Source organism: Grampus griseus, assembly GCF_964374135.1.
Source record: "Grampus griseus genome assembly, chromosome: 10".
NCBI lineage: Eukaryota > Metazoa > Chordata > Mammalia > Artiodactyla > Delphinidae > Grampus > Grampus griseus.
The window spans coordinates 2,619,176-2,645,955 of record NC_139004.1 but is presented as its reverse complement, the minus strand read 5'-3'; the positions used below and the strand labels follow the sequence as shown (position 1 = coordinate 2,645,955).

The following is a 26,780-nucleotide window of genomic DNA, read 5'->3' as shown; positions in this document are numbered from 1 at the left end:
CTGTTTATGTTTTGCAAATAAGTTCATTTGCATCATTTTTTAAGATTCCACATATAAGTAACATCATGTAGTATTTGTCTCTCTCAGTGATTTTTTTTTCCTCCGCTGGTACCCTTTCTTCTTTCCCTTCCCATCTCGACAAATCTCCTTTGTCTGTCATTTTGAGCTAAACTTTGGGTATTTGCTTGGCCATTAAAAGCTAAAGAAGTTGCTAGTTTGTTAAATTAACATACAAGATCCTCTAGGTCCTCCCATGAGTCCTTAGAAACTTTCCCTTCCCCAGGCCCTTTGTCATATACAGGAAAGCAAGATCATTTCTCTTTGGGGCCTAGCTACAGGTTCAGGCTTGAAACAACCCGCTTCCCTCAGATCTAATAGTTTTAGGATATTGAAGATATCCACAGAGCCTCGGTTCTGTCCACAGAGCAGCCCAAATCTCTCAGTTCATGGGATTTTTCCCCAAGGCTCTTTGTTGCTGGAAGTGTTAATCTTGGTTAGATAAAGCTCAGACAGCCAGAGCTTAACTCATTAACGGGTGAAAAAGGGAAACTATGCAATTGACACACTTCACTGTACGTAAGAGTCAGGGAAACAAAAAAGGAGAGTCCTGGTTTCTCCCGGAGGCCTACGGAAACAGAATCTTTGGGAGTCGGGCCCCGGGATCCACTTTGCAGAAGGCGGCATCCCAGGTGATCTTATTGCAGGTGGTTCTTGGAACGACATACTTGAAAAACACTGTAAAGGGGAAAACCCGATGTAACACGCATGGATCAGAGTTTGGATATTTTGGGGGGTAGTGGGCTTTGGTTTTGGTGGATGGTTAGTGAGTTCAAATTAGTTTTTATTTAACGTTAAAAAACACACACACGATTAAAACTTCAAACATAACCAAAAGGGAAAGGCTTCTTCCCACCCCCAAACTCCTCCCCGGCACTAAGGCAGTCAGTATTAAGCTTCTGTATATCATCCCCCTAAATAAGATGGAATATTCGAGTTAGGGATGGGTGAGATGATTTAAGGGACAATTGAAATAAATGTTGAAGAGGCAACTTGTTTGAAACGAGGTAGCTTGTTTCCTCTATTCTATCGTTAGGAAAAGAACAAGGCTCAAATAGTATTTAGAGGCAGGGGTCAGAGTATGCTTAGCTTTTAGGTTAATTTCAAAGAACGTTCTGGAACCTCATCAACAGCAGTAACAAATAAACTTAGTTGTTCAGGATCCCTTATTATAATAGACTTTTACCTAAATCCCATATAATGAGCGTCTTTAGCCAAATGGCGTAACATCCCATTCACAGACTGTAATACAGACGTGGACTTGTACTTTCACTCAGTTCCAACCTGCAATGACCTTCCTCGTTTCCTCCACCAGCTCTCTTTACTCCTGCCTACAATTCTGAGTCCTGAACCTTACGTACCAGCCCTTTGTATCCATTCTCATTTTCTTCTTTCTTTACGTGTTTCGATTTTTAGCCCCTCACCTATAGAGCTGGAATGAGCTAATTTTTCCTTGTAATCCCTTCAGGAAGGGACATGCATTTTGTCCACTGCTGCAGCCCGGTCACTGCTTGGCAGGTGGTAGACATCCTTTAAGGCGTTTGACTGGAGTGGACTTCACCCATCACAGAGGACTGTGACGTTCGCAAAGCAGCTTCAAGCACTCGCTCCCAGGCTCCGCCGCCGCTAACAGCCCCAGCTCCTCAGGCAGGTTCCCTAACCTCTCTGTTCTTCACTTACCCAATTTGTAAAGCGAGTAGGATACCTTTTATCTCACATAATCACGTGAGATCAAGTGAATTAAGTGCCTGGCAAACTCAGGCACGTCATCAGGGAGAGTAGGAAGGGCACAGGAGGGCAGAGCGGTTGGAGTGGGCTGCCCCGGCACTGGACTGTCACCGGATTAAGTGACAGCTCACGATAGACCATCAGCGTCCCACTTCTCGGGAGGCACGTGCCGGGCACTGGGGACCTGTAATGTCTTAGAGGTAGGTAATGGCAAATTTCTCATTGGGAACATAACCAGACTGTTTTATTTAGGATGCCATTGGACCTAAAAAAATAAAAAGAAAGTAACAGCTGAAACACCTACCAGATAGCTTTCAGTTAAGAGTCCCAAATTGCTCTAAATGTAGTTATGTAAAAGCTGTTAGCAGCACGGCTAAGACTTCAATTATGCGGCAAAGGGACTAGTAATTATATAACATGTCTGGAGCACTTGGTTAAAACAGAGTTGCTGGGATTGGATTCTCTTTCCGGTGTTTAAACCGAGGCCCTAGAACGAGGCACCGCGTACAACGATGGGGGAAAACAGGCAACACATAGAAACCGGTGAGGAGAAAAACTCACCACGGAGCGGGGGGGTTGATGTGTAGTTATCAACAAATTCAAGACATTTTGCTACTTCCCAGACCTGCTGGAAGTCAACTTCTACCACTGTTTTTGCAGAAACAGTTGGCAGTTTGCAACAGACATGTACAAAGTAACCCTGCTCAGGAAATTCTAGTTAACTCTGGCTTTCTGGCTTGCTCGTGGATCCCACGTTCAGCCTCCGGCACTGACACTTCTTGGCTCCTTTCCGGGTCTTAACTGAGGTAGAGTCTGAGTTTCTCATCCGTAGGAGAAAGCCCGTGCTGAAAGTTGCCATCAACCTAAATCCACCCTGCATACTACTTCCCCTGATAAAAACAGGATCGCATGACCCCTGCCCATCACTTTGGATAGATGACTACGTAGCTCTTAGTCCTGTACCAGGCCGCACAGGAAACACACCCGGGGCTTTGACAAGAAGGCTCTCCAGAGCCGCTGCCACTCAGCCCATCGCTCCAACCACCACGACCTGGCCAGCCACCGCTGGCAGGGGCTCCAGCTGGATCGGACGTGCTCTACAAAGCCAGCCTGGGCCTCTGGCCTCCGCCCTCCGGTCCTGTTTTGCGTGTGCTGAAGGTTCGCACGACCTCCCTGTTCCTCTTAAGTATTTCATCACTGTTCTGTTTAAAGCTGAAGACAGTTCCTTAGGAGAAAATAAAGAATGGGCAGAAGCGGACAGGGGTCCAATACTCGTCAGGCTTCCCTGCCTGCAATGAACTGACTGATTTAAGTCATTACAGGAAGGGGTCATCCCGTTACGCATCGTTTCTATCCCTAGGAAAAGGGAAGCACGTGTAGCGGGAACGAGAACACAGCACCTCTGGCGTGTGCTCTGCGCTCAGCGGCTTGCAGGCTGTCTCCGGGCTGCAGGTTCTGAGCGCAGGTCCGCTCGCTCGGCGGGACCTCCTCCCCACCCTCCCCTGCGTGAGACTCACAAAGCCTGCTGGATGTCTTCCGACAACTTTCCCTAACCTGGCGGTTCCCAGTCATATCTGAGCACAAAACACTTCGCAAAGCACATCTATGAAGATCAGGTAAGAAAGAGTGTTTCTGACCTAAAGCTAAATGTAAGATACCAAACTCGAGCAATGAAAACTCAGGAGGCAGTATGGTAACAAGAGGCACATTTTATTACATTTTCCTAATAAGTCAACTGGGAACATTGCTGCTGAAATGCAACTTACAATTCAAATGACACTGGGAATAATTAGGACACATGTCAAGTATTTTCAGAGATGAGCTTCCATATCTTGATCACTAAATGGAAAGATTCTTCAGAAGAACAGTCCCTTACCCTACACATAGGAGAAGAAAAATTAAAGATACCATGATGATATCTATCAAAATAACTGGAAAGCATTTAAAAAGTCAATTTAGTGTACATTAATTGACATGTAAAACACATGAATTTGTAGTGAACATTTCTATAAGGACATTTCGTCTCAGAAAAGAATGATAAAATTTACGTTAAATATACGCCTGAACTAGGATGCTATGAAAAAGCAAGCACTTCATGAGGCCCAATTTCTGACAATGTCATGATAACTAACATAAAGTAACTGTGCATTTGATATCTGGCTTCTTTCCTATCTCGACATTTAAAAGGGGGTTCCCTCAACTGCTCGGCCTAAATCTGAAGACATGTGATGCCCGTTTCAGAGAGTCTCCTTCTCCCCGGCCAGCTACAGAAGTCCAGGTGAAGGGGCGGGGCAAGAATGCAAAAAGGGACAAACCTGAGAACTTTGCACCTCACTGCCTCCACCACATACCCAAAACACTGTGACTGTAAAAATGTCCTGAGTATTTGTTTTAGCCAAGAAAAGAAAGTGGTAATTATAATGGCAAAAAACAATTTTTTTTTAAACACAAAATTATTTTGAGAAAAAGTGGAATGAAACAGGCACTGGGGAATAAAGAAACAGGACGCTATTAATAAGGACGTGAAGGTGAGGGTGAATACAAATGCTGGGAGGGTCTTAAGATTTATGACAAGACACTCCCTTCAAAACCCTGACACTGCAGCCTAATTTCTGATAACCTTCGAGAACAGGTCTACCCAGAGAACGGTGTCTAAAATGTGGAAGCTCAACCATCCCCCCAACTACAGAGAGAACTATGCCGTCCTAGGACTTATGGATCCTGAAGTCTCACAATCACTTGGCATCATTTTTGCCATAAAGTGAAATACAGCAAGACCTTTGTGAGAGTAACTACACAGCAGCTGACCGCGCGTCTGTGGAGGATGGTCCATGCCCTGGGCCCACCTAGCAGAGGGCTTGCGGAGCTCCACGTCTCTCTGCCTTAGAACATTACAGACTCCAATACAATTACGTGTGTGTGGATAAACACTGCTTACAGGGTTCCTTTCAAGTAGATAAATCAAGGAATGCTGAGTTCGGGAATTTCAAAGATCTACGGAACGTGCCCTCGCCATTTCCCTTAGGAAGGACCGCTGGCAGTGCTCTGGGTATCTGGTCTACTTCAAGATCGCGCCCGGAGCAGCGGCTGAACACAGACACTGCGGGCGAGCTGGAGAAGAGGGCGCCCCAGGCGCTGAGCAGCGCTCGCTCTCAGGGCTCCTTCCGACCCTTTGCACCAGCCAAGGAGACGTGGCAACGCACATGGGCGGCTACCTTCAGACGGATGCTCTTCCGGTGGCTACTGTCTTTCTAATAATCCTTAGGGACCAATCTTGACAACCACGTGTGATGTGGAACCTCACCACCCACACGGCCAACATCACTAGATCTGACCACTACTCTCATCCTGGGGGGGGGGGAAGCGGGGGAGAGGCAGGAAGCGTGATAAAGCGAAAACTTTACAATGAACACAGGAGCGCCACTCTAAGCCCCCAACAGTAATGCACCCCAAATCATAATGCTGAAAACTAAAAAACTGGACAAAAATTAAATGGAGGATTCTTTTTTTTTTAATCTTTTATAGGACAGAAACCTTAGCTCATGTCTTCTGGTGTCATCATCTTCCACTGAGCTGCACCTAAAACACAAAGAACAAGTAACAAGCAACTTTGTTTTTTAAAGAACACGTAACAGTTTTGAAGGCATAAGATGAACTGTCTCTAAGTGGAAGTTAACTTACTTAAATAAGTATATAAAATGAAGCCATGAAAATCACCAGAAACATACAAACGCTAACTATCAATATTCTGAGTGAAAATGCCTAGGAGAGACTTGACCATGCAGCATATTATCACCAAAGTAAACAGCGGTGGGAAAATCACTACCCGTTTCACTCAGGTAGGAAAGCTGCACCTGTGGTGCCCTGTTTACAAGGCGCCACCACCTGAGGATGAGAACCACCTGGCGTTTATGTCAGTTTACGTCTGAACCACGAGGAGACGGGGGTACAGCGTCAAAGCTGGCCTATCGTATCACCTATCACCTTCCTGGCTGTAGTGCATCTCATGCCTTTAAATGGAGTAAACCCACCAGAAGAATGCTGCTACTCTGATTTTCCATTCTTGAATGCACCAAAATGTGCATGCTTGTTGTAATTAGGTGCCTGGGTGAATAAAAAAATCCCATTTACAATTTAAAAATATTATTTAAACCCCTAAAATCTGATGATTTTCCACATTCCTCAGGGAGACAAGCATTAATTTTACCACCCAAACAGAAAAGATTACATACATTTCTGAAAATTCTCTGCTATCATGTTAAAAAATACTAATTTCTTCGTGTTGCAAAGCCAAACCGATTTACATGATTTTGTTTTAAATTGTTGCTAAATGTTTATCTACACATGCTGTCAGAAATAACCTTGTTAAGAAGGTGAAGCTGGTGTCTCAGCAAATCAGACCCCTTGGAGAAGGCGGTGAGTGGCCTGTGCCCCGTTTTCCTTTTTCTCTTTCCGCACCATCAGAAGGAAAAGTGAGAAAATAGCAGAAACATTAGTTAAATCCTGAATTATACCCCATAACCTACAGGAATTACCTCACTACACTGAAAGCTGACAATACTGGTAGAATTTTTTGATGAAATAATTAGGATCCTAATTATTAATAAAATGATAAACTTCTGGCTAGGTTTACATCTTTAACAAATAATTCTTTCAGTTAAAGACTTAAAGGAAGAAACGCAAGGTTGCTTTTAACTCTATATCGTTTACCTGACTTACCAGCACTGAAGACAAAAACTTTTAAAAATGGCTACAAATGCCTTGTTCACAAAAGACTTTATTACCTAGTGATGCATACTGAGAACATACAGAAATCTGCATGGTCCACCGTCACATGCAGTAGAACAATCTTCACTTTACAATAAGTGAGTGTCAACTGTTTTATGCAATAGACAACACTGTAAAGTCACATCCTTAAAGAAAAGCTTCATTTACAAAAGAAATAAAAGGTAAAGAAGCAATTACCGCTTTTAAAAAGCAGCTGCTTTGTTCAAGAGTGGAAGGTTTATGCCTGTATTGAAAGACAACATGATCACAAATAATGAAAACAATGAACAAATGAAAAACACTTTTACCATAAAGCAGTACACTTTCAAAATGACATACAAATAGTTAAAAATTTCACTATGTTGTCTAACTTTTCAATATGAGGACTTGCGGAATTAGGCCTCAACATCTGTTACTAGGGAATGAAAGCTACGCATCGTTTCTGTGTCACTAGGAACTGTATTTAAACAAAATGTATATAAAGTCTATAGCAAGTTGATTTAAAAAAATTAAAGTTAATAAGAAACAGTACACTGAAGGCGCTCTATCCATCAAGCGCATACTCTTCAAATTTTAAATGTGATGAACAGAACAGAAATTGTAACTATGCCACAGTTGCAATGCCAAAAAATAAAACAAGATCAGTTATCACACATGCAGGGAATTCTGCCACAAAGCTAATATCCCTCATTTGTCAATTGTTCCAATAAAATAACATCTTAAAACACCAGTGATGTTGATGGTTTAGCTTACCTTCAGTGTACTGAATGTTGTACACAACCTGCTTTAAAAGAGGAGACCATCCCTGCAGGCAGGCTCAAGAAGGAACAGGCCCCTTCGGCACTGACTACCCAGGGCATGCTGCTGTGGCCTGCACACACACACCTAGGAAAACGTGAATATAAACAGCATTTACGCTGGCCTTTTTACCTGGAGACCAAAACGAAGCCAAGTTTGCTAAAAATAAATCAACCACCCAGTATTACTGCTCGCTTTATAACAGATGCTTCTGTCTTTTATGTGAACTGCAACCATTTACATTAGCACTGTAATTCTGTGCAGTCTTGGCAATTAAAACATTTCTACAGTGAAATTTCACATAAGACACAAAACAGATTAACTAACATTTCTAAAAGAAATATCACCCTTGGTGTTAATTCAAATATATCATGCTTCCTCAAATTTGCAGGAGAAATATTTATAAGTTTATATACATTAATAAACTGCTGTGAAATTTCTTCAGTCTTTGTATTTAATTACTCAAACCCTTGGAGCTTCTTCATCTCGCTTAAATCTTCTCCTGGATGAAGGCATGCTGTAGGGCCTGGTTGATGCTAATCCGTTTAGCTGGGTCCAACATTAGGATCTGGTCCAACAAGTCCTTCAGCTGGTGCACTTTTTTACGCTGGTCTTCAGGAAGTCGCTGGCACCCAATCAAGTCAGCCAACAGGTCCTTAGTTGGATTAATGGTGCTCATGACAGTAACTTTCTCCTACAAATAATGTTTTAAATGTGTATCTCTAAATAAATTACTAAACATACACAACCTAAAACCTGAATGAAAAGGCCAGCCCCAAGTTAGCTATGACAGTTCAAACATCATTCTGTAATTTAATTTTATGAACAGATCAGAATGACAGCAGAAAGGAATTCTGAGAATTCAAAAACATAGTTAAGTGATTAAGGTCAGGATGGGGTGTGAACAAAGGCATGGAGGTCTGGAACAAGCAGCGTGCCCGCTGGCCTACTGCCAGGTGTGGGATGGTGGGGTCCATGGAGTCGTGAGGAGGGGGAACGGCTGAGGACCGCAGTCTTTCTGAGGAGTTAAATACATTATCTTACAGGTAAGAGGGCGCCAAGGAAGAATCTTTAAGCAGGGAGAGTAACACGCTCGGATTTGTTTTCAAAAAGACCACTGGCAGCAGTACGGAAGCTGGATGGGAAGCCAGACCAAGAGAGGGACCCAAGGAGAGAGAAAAGGGCCTGAATACGATAAAAATAAACTCATTGTACTAGGCAAACATTTTAAAATCTTTTCCATAACCTGACGTGTCTTATTCAGGAACTGGCCAACTGCAACAGGAATTATTTTTATTGTTTTAAAATACTCGCATCTCCTAGAACCACCCGGCACGCAATCCGTTAACGTAAGATAATCATCTAACGTAGCACACCTAAAGGACACTTACCCTCTCTGTTACTTTATCAACTTCTATGTACATGAAGTTGAGGTTTTGATCAAAATGTTGGTCTTTAAATACGCCTTTCCGAATCATCTGGCAATAAAACAGAACAGTTGGATTTTGAGCTCTTAGACAACACTGGTAGTCTGGTCTACCGATGACCCCAGTACACAAGTCACACAAGTGTTCCTGTTTAGTGTCTCTGGGTTTGCTTCCTTATTTGAGAATGATCTCCGATTCCTTGTTCTCGAGAGAATAACACCTTTGGAAAAGCTCAGACAAATGCTGTACCTAAGACTACTTAACAACATGAAGTTATATTTTCCCGGGCAGTGACTTAAACCAATTACAATAAATATCATGTTGTGCTTTCACTATTCAACACTGAAGACTAAGTGAGCAGAGACTTACATCAGTGGTTCTTAGGAAAAATACTACACAAGTGGGGCCTTCTCTCTTGGCAGTTAAGAAACCTAAGGACGTTTAAAAAATGATGTTCTAACAGCCCTAAAGTGATAGCAGGTCAGGCCTCGTTAAAACAAGTACCAACATAGCTAATTTCTGTGTTTCTGTCTAAACGAGTCCAACATAACAGAATTTGGACAGAACTTAAAAAACATAATGGCTTCTGACCTACAGGGAGAAAAATCTGTAAATCTCTCAGAAAGTCAGCACATAAGCTGAAATCATAAAAGCCTAAGATACGGTCTTTAGACATTTTTATAAATGCCTATAAAGTTCTTGATTTGTGTTAATCAAACAAACTAATATTACAGCTCAAGCATTAACGGTGAGTTTCACGTTAAAAAGATGTCATTTGCCGTGAGTTTTCTCGGTACCTTCTTCCTCTCCCAGCAGCTTCCAACCTCTATAAACGGACTGCCGCCAAGTCCCCCGCTCATTCTCTGATGACTGAGTCCTTCTCTCCACCATCTGCCTACCTGGACCTGCATCTTTTCTCACTGCAGCTGTTACCAATATAGGTGTGCTCCCAGGAACCCTCCTGCTGCTCTGCCCATCACTGAATGACAACCAGTGGAACAAGGGAAGGACAGAGATGTGAAAACAGTCGCATGTATCCTCTCTCCCTCAGTTCCAATTCTACCTTAAACTATGGGCCCTACGCTTCTGCTTAATTCAGGAGAGTAAAGAAAAGCACAAAGGCAGACTTTAGACGAGAAAAGGAAAATGGGATTCTCTTATTCTCTCTTGACAGCTCTTGGCTGGTTAGAACCACTAATTTAAACACCAGAAATGAGAAGAGCTAAGGAATCAGAGTAGCCACGTGCCCACCTCTCAGAAACTGTTTTATAGCCACGAGAGATGAGTGTCAGCAACCACGAATCTGCCGGAGGCGCCACGAAGACCTCGGAAACAAGCTCCCACTAACTCCTACCTTATTTGGCATCTTTCCTTTGAGATCCATGGCGAGCTTCAACATGTGGTTATTGGTTTTGCCAGGAAATAAAATCTTTCCAGTGTAGAGTTCATACAAGGTGCAGCCTACGGACCACATATCTATACCATAGTCATAGCTTTTACCTATAACTGAAAACATAATGCAAATTTTAACGTATGACGATAAAAACAATCAACTACTGTTTACTTCCATTAACAGGGGAATCAACTTAGCTCGGACTATGTAACCACAGTCTGAGTACCTCACTTTCACATTAGCTTCATATTCTTTCCCACTAATTCTTTATGGGACCCTTCAACTTAGAAACCTTGAAAACATGAGGGCGTGGGGAAGCAGTGAAGGGGCAGAAGGAAGGGTGCATCTCTTCTATCCTTTCATTGCGCCTTCGGTGGAGGGCTCGCCAGCCTCGGCCAAGGCCGAGGAAGGGGAAGAACACAGGACCCAGACGGTCCACAGTGTGACAGGCCCTGAGGAAGTGAGAGCAGTCGCCCGAAGCCGAGGGCTTTCCACACCTGCCACAACCACGGCCATCCCACCTGAGGAGCATGAACTGGCTACGGTTCCCTTCCTCACGAATGACTCAAGTCGCTGCCGCAGCGCCGGAAAACACTGCTTAGACCGTCAGCGTGCCGCTCCCACTGCGCACGGCGGCCCAGGTCGAGGAGCGCTGGAAGGAACTTACTGATTTCGGGGGCGCGATAAAATCTACTGACAAGGTAAGGCGTTATGTCATTATCCGCCACATGTGACGCCGACCCGAAGTCGCAGAGCTTTAGAATAGTTTTTGATTCATTAACCTGCAAAACATTTTATAATTGAAGTTTAACTCATGCCGGGAGAAATTAAGACACATGATCAGATTAAAAAAAACGGCTCTGAGAAGTTATTCCCAATACTGAGAACAAAGTCACTCACTTGAAAATTCCTTTTCTAATTATTTTATAATTCAACTTCCTAATTGTGAAGAATTAAGAGCTCTCAAATATTTGATCATAAATTAGTAAAAGAACTTTCTTCAGTGAGGAAATAAGAGAGAATGCCAAGTAAATTTAACCAAAGCTATTTAGGAAAGGGTGGAGTAGTAACAGAAGGCACGGAAGCAAAGCATCTTCTAAAAACCCCCAGGAAACCCGAACCAATCAAGTTACTGCCTAAAGGAACACGAAGACGGTCACTGGGAAGAAATCAGACTTAGATTAACTTACAACTGACTTAAGTTAACTTTCGTTTGCCAGAAAATTATGATGGCAATGAAAGCAGAAGAATGATTCAGATTCAATTTGGACAAAAAGAGAATAAAAACAATTCTTCATCCGAAGCTGCTAGACCTTCCCAAATTTAGCACTCCCTTCGAGTCTAAAAAACATTAAATCCCTTAAATGTAAAGAAAGTATTAGGAAAATGTTAAATATATTTGGCAAGACGGATAAACAGGAACACTGTATTGGTCATTTGTCTCTTTTCTCCTTTGTCAACACTTCCACATTCACAGCGACAGTGGCACCTTCTGAGAGAGGCTGGAGATGCTCCCATGGCTACTGCCACACTCATGAGCCGGAGCATGTTCAGGGTTAACAAGTGAAGGTAATCCACATTCCAGAGTCCCCACCCCCCTTCAAAAGAGACACACACAAATTCTGAGTTGGGACTTGAACTTGGCCTACTGTTCCCACCCCAAAGACACGTAGCACTTTAAATAAGCAGCCCTGGGCAGTCTCCCCTGGGGTAGCATAGAGCCTGGTCAGCGCTACCGACTGGTCCACTACAGACGACATCCACGGAATTAAGATAACACAGGAAAAGCACTCTTCAAGTTTTCAAATATAAACTGCATTCAGCCGCTTAAGGGTGCAGCTGCAGTAACCAGAGAAAACCCCGGGGCCACTTTAACATCTGCGTCTGCCAGGGGAGTGCTCGGGCTGGGTGACATGCCCTCAGCAGCAGGGACCCACACTCAGGCACTTCCCTCCACGCGCCCGCGGGGAACGCAGCACTTCTGCCGGCCTGACGGCTGAAATCCTGGGCTAAAAGCTTTGGATTTTCATTAACAAACAGCGCCGCGTGGTTGAGGATGTCTGTCTGTTCCTTCCTCAGGAAGAAGGCCAAACTGTCTGAAACCCATGTGAAAACCTATACTAGTTTAGCACTAACTCAAAGAAAAATGAAGTTTTAAAAACAAGAGCTTCTAAGATGCTAACAAATGTCTTATTACTTAACCTCCATGGTGGTTACACAGATGTTCAGTGCATAGTTACCTTTACCTTATACATAGTTTATACATTCTTTGATATGGATGGTGTACTTCACAATTCAAAAAAGAGAGAGAAAAATTGAGGTAAAGATCAACTATGAAGTGGACTGTGCAGCCTACAGCTGACACTGTGGCCGCCAGTTCACTGGAATTACTCAGCCACTCTAACCTCAAGTAACATCAGAGATGCAGTACCTTCCTTTGAAACTCAGACCAAACGTACAAAATGGAACGCCTCATTAACGTGGTGGTCTGGAAGGAGATATTTTAAGATTTTTAAAAAAGAAGAGAAAGCGAAATCTGAACTAAGAGCTAAGTTACTGACAAGGAGTCCAAAACAAACTTTAATGGGATTGTATCTTTCTTAAAAACATGTGGAACATGTTATGGGCAGACGAGCTAGAATCCCCCAGCTGTGAACAGCCCCGACTCTGACAGCATGACAGAGAAAGGGCTGGGGAGGGAAGGGGCGCATACACACCAATCACTCCACTGTAATGAGATGTGTTTCTAAGTTTCAAAAACATAAGCACTGGGAAATCTGCATGTACCACACCAGAAGGCACGAGCTAGGAGAGGTCAAGACTGGGAAAGGCTCCCTTCCATACAAGGCCCAAGAACGACCGAGCTTTCCTGGGTGTGGCCGCCAGAAGCCACAGCTTCTAAAGCATGAAGAATAAATGAAAAAGAATTATTCCTGGACACCCTAAACTCAACCCCATGCATCTACTTCAGAGAGGGTAACTCCCTTAAACGTCCCTCGCTCTGTCAGTCTATAAAACTAGAGAACAAAAGACTGTGAACACTCCTTATTTCAAAACAGCAACACTGCAGCATTTCTCCAGGTACCCGAGGAAGCCCATCGTTACTACATCAAAGCATTCTGGGGGTCTGTGTGCACTCATCAAATCCATCAATCAACAGGAAAAAATTGGGACAGCAGCCTACTTCCTCTCTCTTCATACTTTACTATAAAATTTCATGGCCCAATTTCTAGAAGAGTAAACACTGGCAAAGTCATTTGTAATGGGTAATGCACTGAATTATTCTTCAAAGGTGTCATTTCTAGAACACAGTGGTGATCACATTATAGAAGTTACATGGATATAACAAGGCAGCCTGATCGTTTGACTTACCAAGATATTGTCTGGCTTGATATCTGCATGGAGGATATTGCATCTTTTAAGGAGTTTTAGTGCCAAGAACAACTGCTGACTATAGGATCGTACAGCCTTAATATGAAGGCCAACATCCTTACCATATTTTTTTAACACCTCTCGTAAATTCATACTTTTAGGAAAGAAAAAAACAAATAAAATTAGGGTTAAAATGCAAAGTGGAAATTAAGGAAGGCAAAACCATTTTCAAGCATAAAGTAAAATCAAGTTCAAAGCATGAATTACAATGAAAACACTCTGTTCAAGAACCCCCTCCCACGGCCCAAACGTTTGATAAATTATCCTACATTGAAATGAGAGCACATGAAACTGTGTGTACACAACACAATTTTCAAAATGAAGAGAAGGGAAGGTATGCAGTGCTAAAATTCCTACTGATTTGGAATGGGCTTCCGCTGGAAAGCATAAACATGAAGCCACAATTCTGAAGGGGGATGTCATATTCCTCCTCCACTATTCCCATTTCTTTTCACTGTGGCTTAATCCTTTCTTGAAGTACTTAATTTTCAGAGAACTCTCTGCTGAGCTGAAGGCCACACGACGTGAGCGTGTGACACACAGTACACAGCCAATCACTGTTTACACATTAACAACTGTCAAGAAGCTAGGTCTTCACCAATAGTTAAAAACACATCAAATACCCAGAACATTTATCACGGCATCTATCTGAACTGAGGTTGGCAACGGTGAAGAGGCTGAGTTTTCAGGGTAATGTACAGGTTTTGACACTGTACCTCAGAGGCTCAAACACGAGGCAGAGATGCTGTTTGTGATAAAAGTGTCTGAAGAGTCGCAAACAATGAAATTTGTCATCAGGATCAGCATCGTTCAATTTTTTCAAGAATTCTAGTTCTTTTAAACCAGTTTTTTGCCTGAAATGAAAAAGAAAATTAGGTCAAAATTGGATACATCAAGAATTTAGGAAAACTATGCAAACAATAAATGCTGGAGAGGGTGTGGAGGAAAGGGAACCCTCTTGCACTGTTGGTGGGAATGTAAATTGATACAGCCACTACGGAGAGCAGTATGGAGGTTCCTTTAAAAGCAGAACCTACCATATGACCCAGCAATCCCACTACTGGGCATATACCCTGAGAAAACCATAATTCAAAAGAGTCATGTATCAAAATGTTCATTGCAGCTCTATTTACAATAGCCAGGTCATGGAAGCAACCTAAGTGTCCAGTGACAGATGAATGGATACAGAAGATGTGGCACATAAATACAATAGAGCGTTACTCAGCCGTAAAAAGAAACAAAATGGAGTTATTTGTAGAGACGTGGATGAACCCAGAGACTGTCATACAGAGTGAAGCAAGTCAGAAAGAGAAAAACAAATATCATGTTAACGCATATACGTGTAATCTAGAAAATGGTACAGATGAACCGGTCTGCAGGGCAGAAATAGATACTGAGAACAAACGTATGGACACCCGGGGGGAGAGCCAGGGTGGGTGTGTGGGGTGGGATGAATTGGGCGATTGGTATTGACATATATGCCCTACTATGTATAAAACAGATAACTAATAAGAACCTGCTGTATAGCACAGGGAACTCCACTTCGCTGTACAGGAGAAACTAACACAGCATTGTAAAACAACTATACCCCAATTAAAAAAAAAAAGAATTTAGGAAAACTAAATAATATGTATTTATTTAGTGATGTGTTTAGTCTGTTTTTTTTTTTAAGTACTAATAACAGAACTGTTGAGGAACACAAGTCTCTATATCATTCACACAATACTTTACTCTTAGCCAAATACTGTTTTCATGGAGTTAATTTCCAAAATAATCAATGAACAAAACAGAAACATAGAGGAATAAACCCACCTTGCTTGAACGGAAATCAATCTTGCACATTTTATCTCAAGATGTCTTGATGTAAATATTATCCTCTGAAATTCTAGTTATAATTTGTCAATAGACTAGTTTAAAATTAGTGTCTATAATACAGAAGTTGGGGACTTCCATCAAACAAACTTTCTAAGCCTAGGCAACCTAAGACTTCAGTATAAACCTAAATACTTCTTTCTTGCGTTTCCAAACCAGTGCCAAGTTGACTTTAATGCCAGCTCAGTGTGTGGCACAGATTATGCATTAACGCACACGGGTATGCAATCACCTCCCTGCTCATAAGGAGAGGAGGCAACAGACAAAGATACAGATAATTCCCAGAACTATCTGATTCGACGCCTTTTGCAGGCCACCGTATGCTCAGTGACACCTGATCAATCTGCCCTTTTGATTTCTCACCTTTCGGCTTGAGCTTAAGCGTTCACAGCAAAGGATGGTCGTAAGACAAGCGGTAGGCGGAAGGAGTCTGAGCTGACATCAGTGCACAAAGCAAGTGCTGAAATGCACTGAAATGAATCAAATACAATCAGCCTACGGCTCGAGAGCTTCTCACAGAACAACACGTGACGATCAATCAAATACCCAGAGCTGCTCTGTCGCTTTATCAGCCCAATGCCTGTCCTACGCAGACTGTGGTCACTATTTCAAAACAGGCTTATTTGTGAACACCCGCGAAGGTGTCGGTGAAGGTTTTGTTCTGTGTCCTGAACTTACATGAGCTCGTTGTTCCGAATGATCTTCACGGCCACCTCCTGGTTGGCCCTCGCATTATCCCTGGCTCGGACCACGTTACTGAACACGCCTTGACCTGTGTAGCCATACACGTTATAACGCTTATCCAGGACTTCACCTATGTTCACACCTGAAAAGGTAAGCTAAAAGATTAGAATTCTGACCATAATAGACTACTGCACAAAACTGTGAGATACACATCAGAAAAGTCGAAAAGTAGGATACACAGTGCAGTCACTTAAAAACTGTCAAATCTCTGCTGCGTGCTTGGCTTCCTGGACACCATGCAGACTCAAGGCCTCGCCCCCGTCGTGACCCTCTTGCGTAATGTGGTTAAAGCTGCCGGCTGCCAACCGCTGCAGGAAGACTTTCTGCTCTCCTAGCAACTGCTGACGGTCCTAACACCGAGGAAGGAAGAACTGTGCTCACTGCAGGGTCTCCAGCTGCAGTCTGCGTGGCTGGCACCCCTTCCCTCTGGAGGATGATCTCATGGCTGAAAATAACTCTGAACAGATTTAAGCTGCACATCAAGTCTTCACCTCACTTCAATTTGTGATGCTTCTGGGCTGTAACATGGGTTCATGAAGCTGCTAGACGTGCCCCACTTTTGAAGTGACGGCACTGTGATGTGACTTTCAGAGTCCTCCCAAGTGTGAAGGCACTAGGCCACGTACTTTTACAAGCTGTTACAATGAACTCTAAAATTAATAAGAACTGTATTGAAAAAGGATAGATACATGTATAACTGAGTCACTCCGCCGTACACCCGAAACTATCACATTGTTAACAACCATGCTCCAATAGAAAATAAAAAGTTAAAAAAACAAAAACAAAAAACTGTGATCTTACGATAATAGCCTTCTGCATCAGTCCAGTTATCCCTGAGGTTGGGATTCTCTTTGAAATCTTTTCCAATGCCGGCAGCCCGCAGACGCGCACTCTGAAATTAAGGCAGCAACATGAGCTATTTAGCCACCAAACGGGCAGACATTTAAAGCACTTCCTTTAAAAGAAAAACAGGTAGAACCAGCTAAAATTTGGTAACATTTTATGCCAACTTAAATGAACTCGTACTATGACTGTGTAAATGCACCGCAGCAGAAACACGATCAAGTCTCCTGAACCACAATAACGCTCAAGAAAAGAGTAACAAGTTATCGTCACATTTCGTTACTGCCCTAGTCACGCAACACCCCCTCCCTGTCTCCTCCCATCTATGGGTGAAACGTCACTGGCTGTGTTAGAAGATGAGTTTAGGAATATCTGGTACTTCTGAAGTGTCTTCACTACACGTCACTCACATCACTCTCCATGACACCCAGAAAGCCCTTCAACATCATCCAGGTGGATGATGGGTGCCAATACCTGAACTGGCTCAAAATCATCTCACGCTTTCTTAACCCATCTCTTTTGCGTGCTCCTGTGGCAGCACACCACACAAGGGACACGTTACTTAAGCCAATCACCGGTGTCTTCAGGGTCCTGGACATCACTGCTTTATCCTAGTCCATTTTTAATCTCCCTGTCACATGTTTATCTCTCCCACCTCCCTTCACCAAAGCCTCTGTATTTCTCACGTTCTTTTAAATTTATGATGGAAATGGTCTGCTACTTTTGAGACCATTTTTCAAGAAAATCTTTTCAAGAAAAACCACTGATAAAGTGGCTAACGGTACAAAATTTCTCAACCCACTCCTTGTAACATTTCCAACTCTTCCATGACTTCTATTAGGCTCCAAATCCTTAAGTTCCCAATCGCCTACAATGCAGAGGCCCAAAGTGGACCCTAGGCCTGAAAATTACTGACGTCACCTGGTCTCCCCTGACTGCAGCACACACACACAGAGGCTTGTAAAGCCAAGCAGCAAGCTGTTTAAATAGAAAATACCTACGCGTTCAAGTCATCTGCTGTTTAACTGTATGAAGCCCTCAGACTGCTCTGCTGTACTTGTCTTAAAATTTGATTTAACTTCAGACAGAGAAAAGTTGCCAAACTAGTATAAAGAGATTCTAGATACACTTCACCCAGACGGTCCGAATGTTAGCATCAGTTTGCTTTATCCCTCTCTCTCTACGTATATACCACTGAAATACGTATTTGTTATATACCCTTTTCTGATTAACAGTTCTGTTTTTATGACTTAAAATTACTCACGTCAAAATACGCAGCAAACATATCATCAGATTCTGTGAACATGTCGGGCGCCAACAGCTTCTTCTGAGATGAACCTTAATGGAAATTAGCATTAATATTTGAAAAATGAAGAGATGCAAATGGAAACACAAATAATATATCAATGGAAAATCACTAACAGCAATTCTAACTTCCTTTTCCTCTTGCACATCCGTTTTTCACCAATATCCAGCTTACAATCACTCTGTGACACTAAGACATACGCAGCTCTCCACTTTTTACTGAGAGTGCGCTTCAGAAAGCTGAAAGACCTAACAGCGGTACTTCCACTAACGCTGAATTAATATGCTAGTAACTAAGCAACGATTAGGTATTACAAGGGACGCTCCTCTCTAAACTGCAATTTCTCTCAGAAGGTTAGCACCCCGCACTATGAATACAGATCTGCGTATTTCTCTCCTAAAACGCCTAATGGCCCCATTAGAACACTGGGCAAAAAAATAAATGTAAGGAAAAAAGAATGCAACAGCCTTAACCATACGAACACATGCCCGACCTCATACGCCCAACTCAAACGCAAATTAAAGTCACAATGAAATACCATCCTATGAGACTGGCTACAAATCTAAAAGTATGACAACATTCTGTTAACAAGGCCCTGGGTAAAAAGCCCTCAGACATGGCTTGTGGGATGGCAAAACTGTATAACCTTTACAGAGGGGATCTGGAAGTATAGAGCAAAATGACATATTCATTCAGACCCAGAAATCCCACTTCTATGAAACCATTCCAAAGACACAGTAACAAGCAGAAAAAAACGACTTAATGCACAACGCTATTATCATTGATGCTCCAATCAGCAGCCAAACATCTACCATTAGAAGACTAACTGCATAAACTACGGCACACTCATCACACTGTGGGAATACGCAGCTGTAAAAGGGAATGAAGGTCATTTCATACAGATGAGTATGTATAATATTTTGTGTGCATGTGTAGACAATATAAACACATGCATGTATGAAAGATGTTTTAGTGATTTTTTTAAAACTCAAAATATTCCTAAAAATCAAAAGCAAATGAAAATAAGCCTAAACCAAATCAAACTGGTGGTATAACCACACAGAGAACTATTTCAAAAACCTTTAGAACAACACAGGTTTGTATACATCTTGAAATACATCCTAAGGACAAAACCATTACATTTTCAAACTGCATTCAGTACATTTAATACTGACAATCGCAGTGATAACTCTGCGTATGAAAGTTTCAAAACAACCTAAGTACCTGTGCTTATTAGGAACCAAGTTTTTCTACTGTAAAAGAGAGAAATACAAAGTCAAGAAAGTTAATAAAAACCCTGTAATCTCGAATTTGAATTGGCAAATCAGTATGAACTCCACCTTTCCAAAAACGTATGTATTTCCTAGTTTGGTCCACTGAAAAGGCCCACCAGTAATGGGCACCCCTAAGTGCCCTGCAGTCTCCAAGTGGCATTTCCTACCAAGTGGAACCAAGGATCCCTGGAATAATAACTGATTCTGCTCTGGGGCAAGACACACACAAGGTGAGCCTATGACGTCTTACTGCCTTGGAACAGGAGTCAGCAAACTACAGATGGGGCCGAATTTGGCCCCTTGCTTGTTCCTGTATGGCCCTGACACGTGAACACCTCGTGAACTTCAGTCCATCAAGCGTTTTGGGAACGTGGCCATGCTCATCCATCTGTGCTGGCCCAGCTGCTCTGCACCACGAGAGCAGAGCTCAGTAGTTGGAACAGAGAAAAAAGTCTAAAATAATTACAAAAGCCTAAAATATTGGATATTTTACAGAAAGCCCCTGTCCCAGAAAGTAAAACAGCCATGTTAAATAAATACTGCAGGGTTTGCCTCAAAAAGACACCAGAAACCCATTTAAAAGGGGCTCCCTCCTCGTGTGAAGAGAGAACAATCTAAGCTTCAAAAAGAAAATGGCAGCAGTGGATCCAAACAAGAGCATAATGACACCAGAGAGTAAAACCCAACAAAATACCCAAAACCTCGCTGCTCACCTCTGGAGGCTGCTGGGGCACCAGCTCTATGCCATGCTAAAAACTGGTCAATAGCGAAAATAATCAAGCATTTAACCTGCCTTTCCTGTATGAACTAGATTTTGGGGTAACCAAAGAATGGAAACCTCTTCTTTTACAGAATTAGAGCTAATAATTCAACAGGAATGATATTTTGAAAATCACCACTTTGGAAACCCTGCCGCCCCCGATGAAATAATGGATCTAAGTAGGAACCATCGATGGCTGCTAAAAGCGTGAGGCAAACAGCTGAACAGAAACTTCAGTGGAATATCTTACCTAAACACACAACCTCAGTGCCAATAAAAACAGGGACAGCCACACCACACCTACGTGCCACCAGATGTGATATAGAAGTACATACCGCCAGTTAATGAAGCATTCCTGCCCCAAAAAATTAAGCCGACACCTATTCAAGTCTCTAACGCTAACTACTAGTTTTCAAGAAATACGGAGAGCGGAAATAAATGACACAAGAACGTGGCCAGACAAAATCAGAGTAGAGAAGTTCACAGGACACAGGCCCTAGCACCTTCACAAGTAAAGGGGGGCGTCGGGGGGCGGGGGACAGACCACACCACCATGAGAAAACTATTAAAAAAGAGACTTCAGAGATGTATACCCCAAACATAATGTGTATCTTATTTGGATTTTGACCCAAACCAACCAACTTTAGACATCAGATATTTAAAAATTATCAACTTTATCAAGTGTAAGTAATGTTTTTTAAAAGGTCCTTATCTAGCAGATACAAACTGAAGTATTCCCAGATGAAATCAAATCATGGCTGGGATGTGCCTGAAAATAGCCTAGCAAGCCAGAGCGAAGGCGGTGAGCACGCGCGTGGGGTTCAGGGCGACACTCAGGTCACGCCTGCTCACGGGGAGCAGTCACTGAGGCGCCCAGGGCCCTGCCGTCCTCTGCAGTTTGTTGCAGAAGCAGCATTCCTAGTCCCCCATCCCACCCCCATCCCCAAATAACCTCCCTCCTTAGGAAGTAACAGGGCTGCAAATTCAGAGAAAAGCATGGTTGAAACAAAACTGTAACTGACTCACCATTATTCTGTTCGACTGTCATGAGATTATGCTTGGCCTTGACTGAGGCCTCAAACGTATCAACGTTCTCCCGTTCATACTCCTTGACGTCGGCAGCGACGCGTTCCAGGACGTCCTCCGGGGAGGGAGAGCGGGTACGGGTGCTGCTCTGGGGGCTGCTGGGCTCAGATGGCGCGGACATGTTGCTGTCCTCAGCAAGGTATTTGTATTTCTGCGGTAACGACACAGAGTGTTACTGTCACAACATCTGGTGCTAAGAGGGCCTGAACTGAAAAGTTAAGTGTCAAGTAATGCTAAAAAAGTTTTAAAGGTATTGAAGTCTTAACTGAATTAGATCCACAATCCCTTATATGTAATTCCAAATCCACAAAACTCTGAAAGCTTTGCTATGTCTGGTGCACATTCATTAGGTGGCAAAACCTGCGCTGCAGAGATGTGATGCTCTGAACAGGCTCACCTTCCCCAGTGTGAACACGATACGCCTCACTCACTGCAAAACTCTCCTAGTGGCTGATAATGGGGTGCTGTGCTAGACCCCATTGATGGGGCAAAGGAATATACATATATGCACCATATTACCTTTCTAACATTCACATATTTCTGAGTTCTGAAGCACATCTGGCCCCAAAGGTTGGAGATAAGGGATTGTGGACCTGGGTAAGAACAAAAAAAGATTCAACCAAGTCTTTAGGGATATCAGTTTAATAACAGTTTCATCAGTGCCCCACAAAGGTAAGTTTCCTCTGGAATTCTAGTTATGCCCTATGTACTCAGGTGATTCAAATTCTTCCCCTCACTCTGAAATGCTGTGGTTGCTCTCTCTGTTTACACAAGCTGCTACGACTGTCCTTTCCTTGTCTGCTGTCCTCCTAACAGCACCCAAGTATGTTTCATATGTTCCAGAATTCTTCCTCTCAGCTCCATCACTCACCCCCATCACATGATGGTGAGAGAAGGCGCTTTACAGGGACCACCGTCCTCCAAGGCTGGAGTAGCCAGGCCTCATCTCAGGATGGCAGGGAGAACCGGCAGCCTTCCCAGGCAGCTCACCTTACCATTAGGCCTGAGTTTGACACCCTTTCCCACCCAATCCCTGCATCGCTCGGCTCTCAAGGAGTCTTACAATTATTGAGATGTTCCATTTAAACGTTCACAACTGCATTAGAAAATGTGCCATTTTATTAGGCATTAAAAAACCTTTCCCACATATTAACAGGCTATTTATAAGTTTGAGCTAAAGGAAATTCCTCCAATTTATACTCACTTATGAGGGTTTTCTTGTTCATCAACTTAAAGAAAAAAAAAAGAAAGCAAACTCCAAATTTTGTCTTATAAAAGAGGTTTATATCAGAATCCCATGTATAACAAAAAAGATTAACTGTTTCAATTTTATTAAGGAACCACCTTCCTTTCAAGACCTATTCAATTGCTACTATTGTCACTGCATTGTCAAAGTAAAAATCCTTAATTTTGTTACAATAGTGGTGAAGGAGTGTTGATCAACATGTTCCTGAAACCACGCACCTGAACAATGGCCTGCCTTTGTATTCTTCTCTGTTCTATCAAGGCTTCTTCATCTTCCTCCTCAACATCGAAGTCTTCAAGGCTTAGAAAAAATTACACACATCCGTGTAATTAACTTCAAACACAGAGACTCCAAAAGCATTACGTTTATACATTTTAAAAAAATAAAAGCTGGAAAATGTAGGTCATCAGTACATTGAGCAAAAATCTTAAGCCACCCCACTCTATCCTTGCTTTCGAACTGTCCTGGTTTGGAATCCTGGCAAGTAACTTAACCTTCTACGTCTCATTTTCCTCCTCACCTGTTTCATAGCACAAAGACTGGGAACAAAAGAAAGATGCCTAAGTTTAAAAGGCATCACTAGCTGTGCCTTGTAGTAAAGTCATTTCATCTCCGCAGCCCTCGTTTCCACACCTATACAACAAGAGGGGGGCTGGGATACACAAGTGAACTGCTACCTTTTCTGGGTCACAGAAGCCTTTGAGAGCTATAGATCCTTTCCCCACCCAAAATGCACAGGTAGACATTTGCACACAATCTGAAGGGAAAGTGGCTCTCCCTGCAAACACTGCCCCGAGCGGTTCAGATGGTCCCCCAAGAACCCCGCACTCTTCATGATCGCTCCTAGCGCAGCCCTTTCTACGACCTGCTGGGTGTTCACTGCAGAGGTGTAAGCGACCTGCACTTGGAAGGTACCAGGTCTGCGCAGGACACTTTCCCTCCACTCAGCCCTCTTCTCTCCCAGCTCCAACCAGGGCTCCTCAGCTCAAGCGCTGCTAACACTAGGACGGTTCTGTGCGGTGGGGCATATCCTATGCACCGGAGGATGCAGAACAGTGTCCCTGGCCTCCCGCTACTAGATGACAACTAAACAGGTCTTCAGGCATCACCAAAACATCCCAGGGAGGCAAAGCTCCCCCCGCTGAGAACCACTGCTCTGAATTCGTCTCACTTGTTTTTGAGATGTGCCATTTAGACAACGAAGTTTGCATTAAAAACTGTCCCCGTGAGTTTATTAGGCTGAACATTTCTGCATTTTCCACACTATAACAGGCACAGCAAGTGTGTACCGTTTACACAAAATGCAAAGTCTACACTTAGTAAAAAAAAATCCCCCCACCAAAACTGGTAACTGAGATTGGCAGGATACCTCTATGGTTCCTAATGAAAATATAGAAGGAAAGGCTCGTGATAAAGTGACGGCCCATATTCACCCCAGCCAAACCCAAATTCAGACAACCATGACCTCTGTCACATAACCTATAAAACCTGCACAGAAGATGAACTTAAATTCAGGGTCAAATTAATGTATTTGCTTAAAATATTCAGAAGGAAATTAAAGATTTCCAAGTCAAACAGTGTTTCTCTGATTTGGAAAAAGGAAATTATAGGAAAGTTCCGTTCTTACTTATCATCAGATGAAGATTCCTGCTCAACTTTCATTCCTTCAGAAAGACTTCCTTTAAATTTATCTTCCTTTACTTTGCTTCTGCTCCTACGTCTACGACCACCCCGTGACCGAGACCGCCTTCTCAGGCGTGATCTGCTCCTTCGACCTCTGTCCCTGTTTGAGGAGAAGAAGAAGACATATTTTAAAGGTCAATTAAAGCTGAGGAGGCTGTGAGTTTGCTGGGCGTAGGGGTAGTACAGGGACTCTCTGTACCTTTCAAAAGTTCAGCTCTGTTGTGAATCCAAAAGCGTTCTAAAAGTCAAGTCTTTAAAAACAGTTAAAATTTTTAAACAAAATTAACACACCATCAGTAAGATATGGATACCCAGCCTAACTGACGACAACTAAACCACAGCTACTCTTCTTATCAACTACAAAGGGGCGCGAGGGAACTGTCGGGCTCTGTACCTCGATGGCAGCTGTGCAACCACACATCTGTCGAAACTCACAACTTTACAACAAAAAGGGTGAATTTTGGGGCTTCCCTGGTGGCGCAGTGGTTGAGCGTCCGCCTGCCGATGCAGGGGACACGGGTTCGTGCCCCGGTCCGGGAAGATCCCACATGCCGCGGAGCGGCTGGGCCCGTGAGCCATGGCCGTTGAGCCTGTGCTCCGCAACGGGAGAGGCCACAACAGTGAGAGGCCCGCGTACCGCAAAAAAAAAAAAAAAAAAAAAAAAAAAAAAAAAGGGTGAATTTTACTTTATGTAAATAATATATCTCGATAAACTTGATTTTTAAAAAGATCACTGCTGAATAAAGTACGGGAAAGACAAAGGTGACAGAAATTATAAGTCTAGTTAATATGGCCCTCAGACATTGTTATAAATGCCCTGTTAACCAAACAGAAAGTGACTTCAGAGTGCAAGTATGAAGGTGGGAGTCTGTGTGAGACAGTGCTGTGGGACCCCAAGAGAAGGCCGTGAGTCTACAGAGGGCTGATAAACTAGGTTCATGTCACATCTGACCATGTTTATCTCAGACTTCTTCTGAAAACTTACTAAAACAACATTAAAAGGAACAATGACAAAATAAAACCTTCAGTCAAAGACAATGTGAAGAGATGTGACAACAGATACCAATAAAAGCTTGAAACATGCAAAGTGGACAGAAAAGCAGCAGCAGATCAACTCTAAATCTTAGTCCAATAGGGACACACAAGGTAAGTAAGAAACAAGTCAGTGCCTGCCACAAAGCCCCAGAAAGTCTCAAGATCTGGAGATACTGTATCCTCTGAAGGATGGAGTACAAGGGAAAAGCTAAAGAGAATTGGCTGAAATCCTTTAGGAGCAGCTTGACTTGGTATATTCCCCTTTCTGACTCAGTGGAGAATGCCACCGGCCGCCCCTCCCCACACTACCGCAGGAAACTTAATATTCACTTTACAGAGAGGTAGTGGTGGTTGTGAAAACTGGCCCACGGCACTGGAGGGCACTGCACTGGGAAGAGAAGGGTTAAGGGGGGACCCACATTATTTAGGACCAGAACTCTACTGGCAGCCATGTCTTACTCTCCAGCAGACGAGGAGATTCTGGAAAACTCACAAGCCCAAAAGGAAAGATCTACAGTCACTGATACGCTAATCCGCCACCAAACTGCAAGTTCCAGGTTGTCCGAATGGAAGAAAGCTTCCATCTAGCGTTCTAAACCAGAATAGAAAAATAAATAAACAGTCATCTGCGACTCTCCTGGCAGTCCAGTGGTTAGGACTCTGTACTTCCACGTCAGGGGGACCAGGTTCCATCCCTGGTCAGAGACCTAAGTTCCTACTCTCATGGAGAGGATAGGCAGATGAATCGGAATAGGCAGCAAGGGAGGATCCACCTGGTGGAGGAAAGTCCTCAAATGAAAAGGCAAACAAGCAGCCAAAGAAATCTGGGTAGAAACAATACACAGGGTAGAGGAGAGACTACAGAGAAGAAAAGCGCCACAAAATAGACTCATTATCATCTATGACATAAAGATGCTACTTCCATAAAATGAGAGTAAAATGTTATTAAAAAACAGCCAACAAGGTCTTGGAAATTTAAAAAATTATGAGTGTGCAGAAGGGAGAAAAACAAAATCAACAGAAAGGTAAGAAGGCAGATTGAGAAAGCTTCTCAAGACAAAGTAGAACAAAAGGACAAACATAAAAGATGAGCGAGAAACACATTCACAGAAAGAGAGGCAAAATGAAAAGGCAGAGACTTCGTACCAGATGAAGGAACAAGATAAAACCCCAGAAGAACAACTAAATGAAGGAGAGATAGGAAACCATCCAGAAAAAGAATTCCGAATAATGATAGTGAAGATGATCCAGGACGTTGGAAAAAGAATGGAGGCAAAGATCGAGAAGATGCAAGAAATGTTTAACAAAGGCCTAGAAGAATTAAAGAAC

The 26,780-nt window shown here is 42.9% G+C and overlaps 1 protein-coding gene across 6 annotated transcripts in view; it reads right to left on the bottom strand.

Annotated features, from left to right (window-relative positions):
- Nucleotides 1-3,493: 3,493 nt before the first annotated feature.
- The window catches only part of PRP4K (pre-mRNA processing factor kinase PRP4K), a 40,969-nt gene continuing 17,682 nt past the window's right edge, over nt 3,494-26,780 (bottom strand). Inside the window, exons 4-19 of one of the 6 annotated variants that reach the window (XM_082663686.1) lie at nt 24,361-24,516; nt 22,952-23,033; nt 21,428-21,638; nt 18,326-18,399; nt 17,020-17,110; nt 16,153-16,300; nt 14,319-14,456; nt 13,543-13,696; nt 10,838-10,952; nt 10,132-10,283; nt 8,742-8,828; nt 7,306-8,044; nt 6,751-6,796; nt 6,147-6,233; nt 5,320-5,364; nt 3,494-3,662 (exon numbers count right to left, since the gene is read on the bottom strand). In XM_082663686.1, coding sequence (XP_082519812.1) covers nt 7,841-8,044; nt 8,742-8,828; nt 10,132-10,283; nt 10,838-10,952; nt 13,543-13,696; nt 14,319-14,456; nt 16,153-16,300; nt 17,020-17,110; nt 18,326-18,399; nt 21,428-21,638; nt 22,952-23,033; nt 24,361-24,516 — 1,612 coding nt within the window. In that variant the 3' untranslated portion in view covers nt 3,494-3,662; nt 5,320-5,364; nt 6,147-6,233; nt 6,751-6,796; nt 7,306-7,840. Of the gene's footprint in view, nt 3,663-5,319; nt 5,365-5,870; nt 5,890-6,146; nt 8,045-8,741; nt 8,829-10,131; nt 10,284-10,837; nt 10,953-13,542; nt 13,697-14,318; nt 14,457-16,152; nt 16,301-17,019; nt 17,111-18,325; nt 18,400-21,427; nt 21,639-22,951; nt 23,034-24,360; nt 24,517-26,780 lie in introns of those variants that run through there. The other 5 variants (XM_082663684.1, XM_082663685.1, XM_082663683.1 and 2 more) reach the window with 5 other exon arrangements.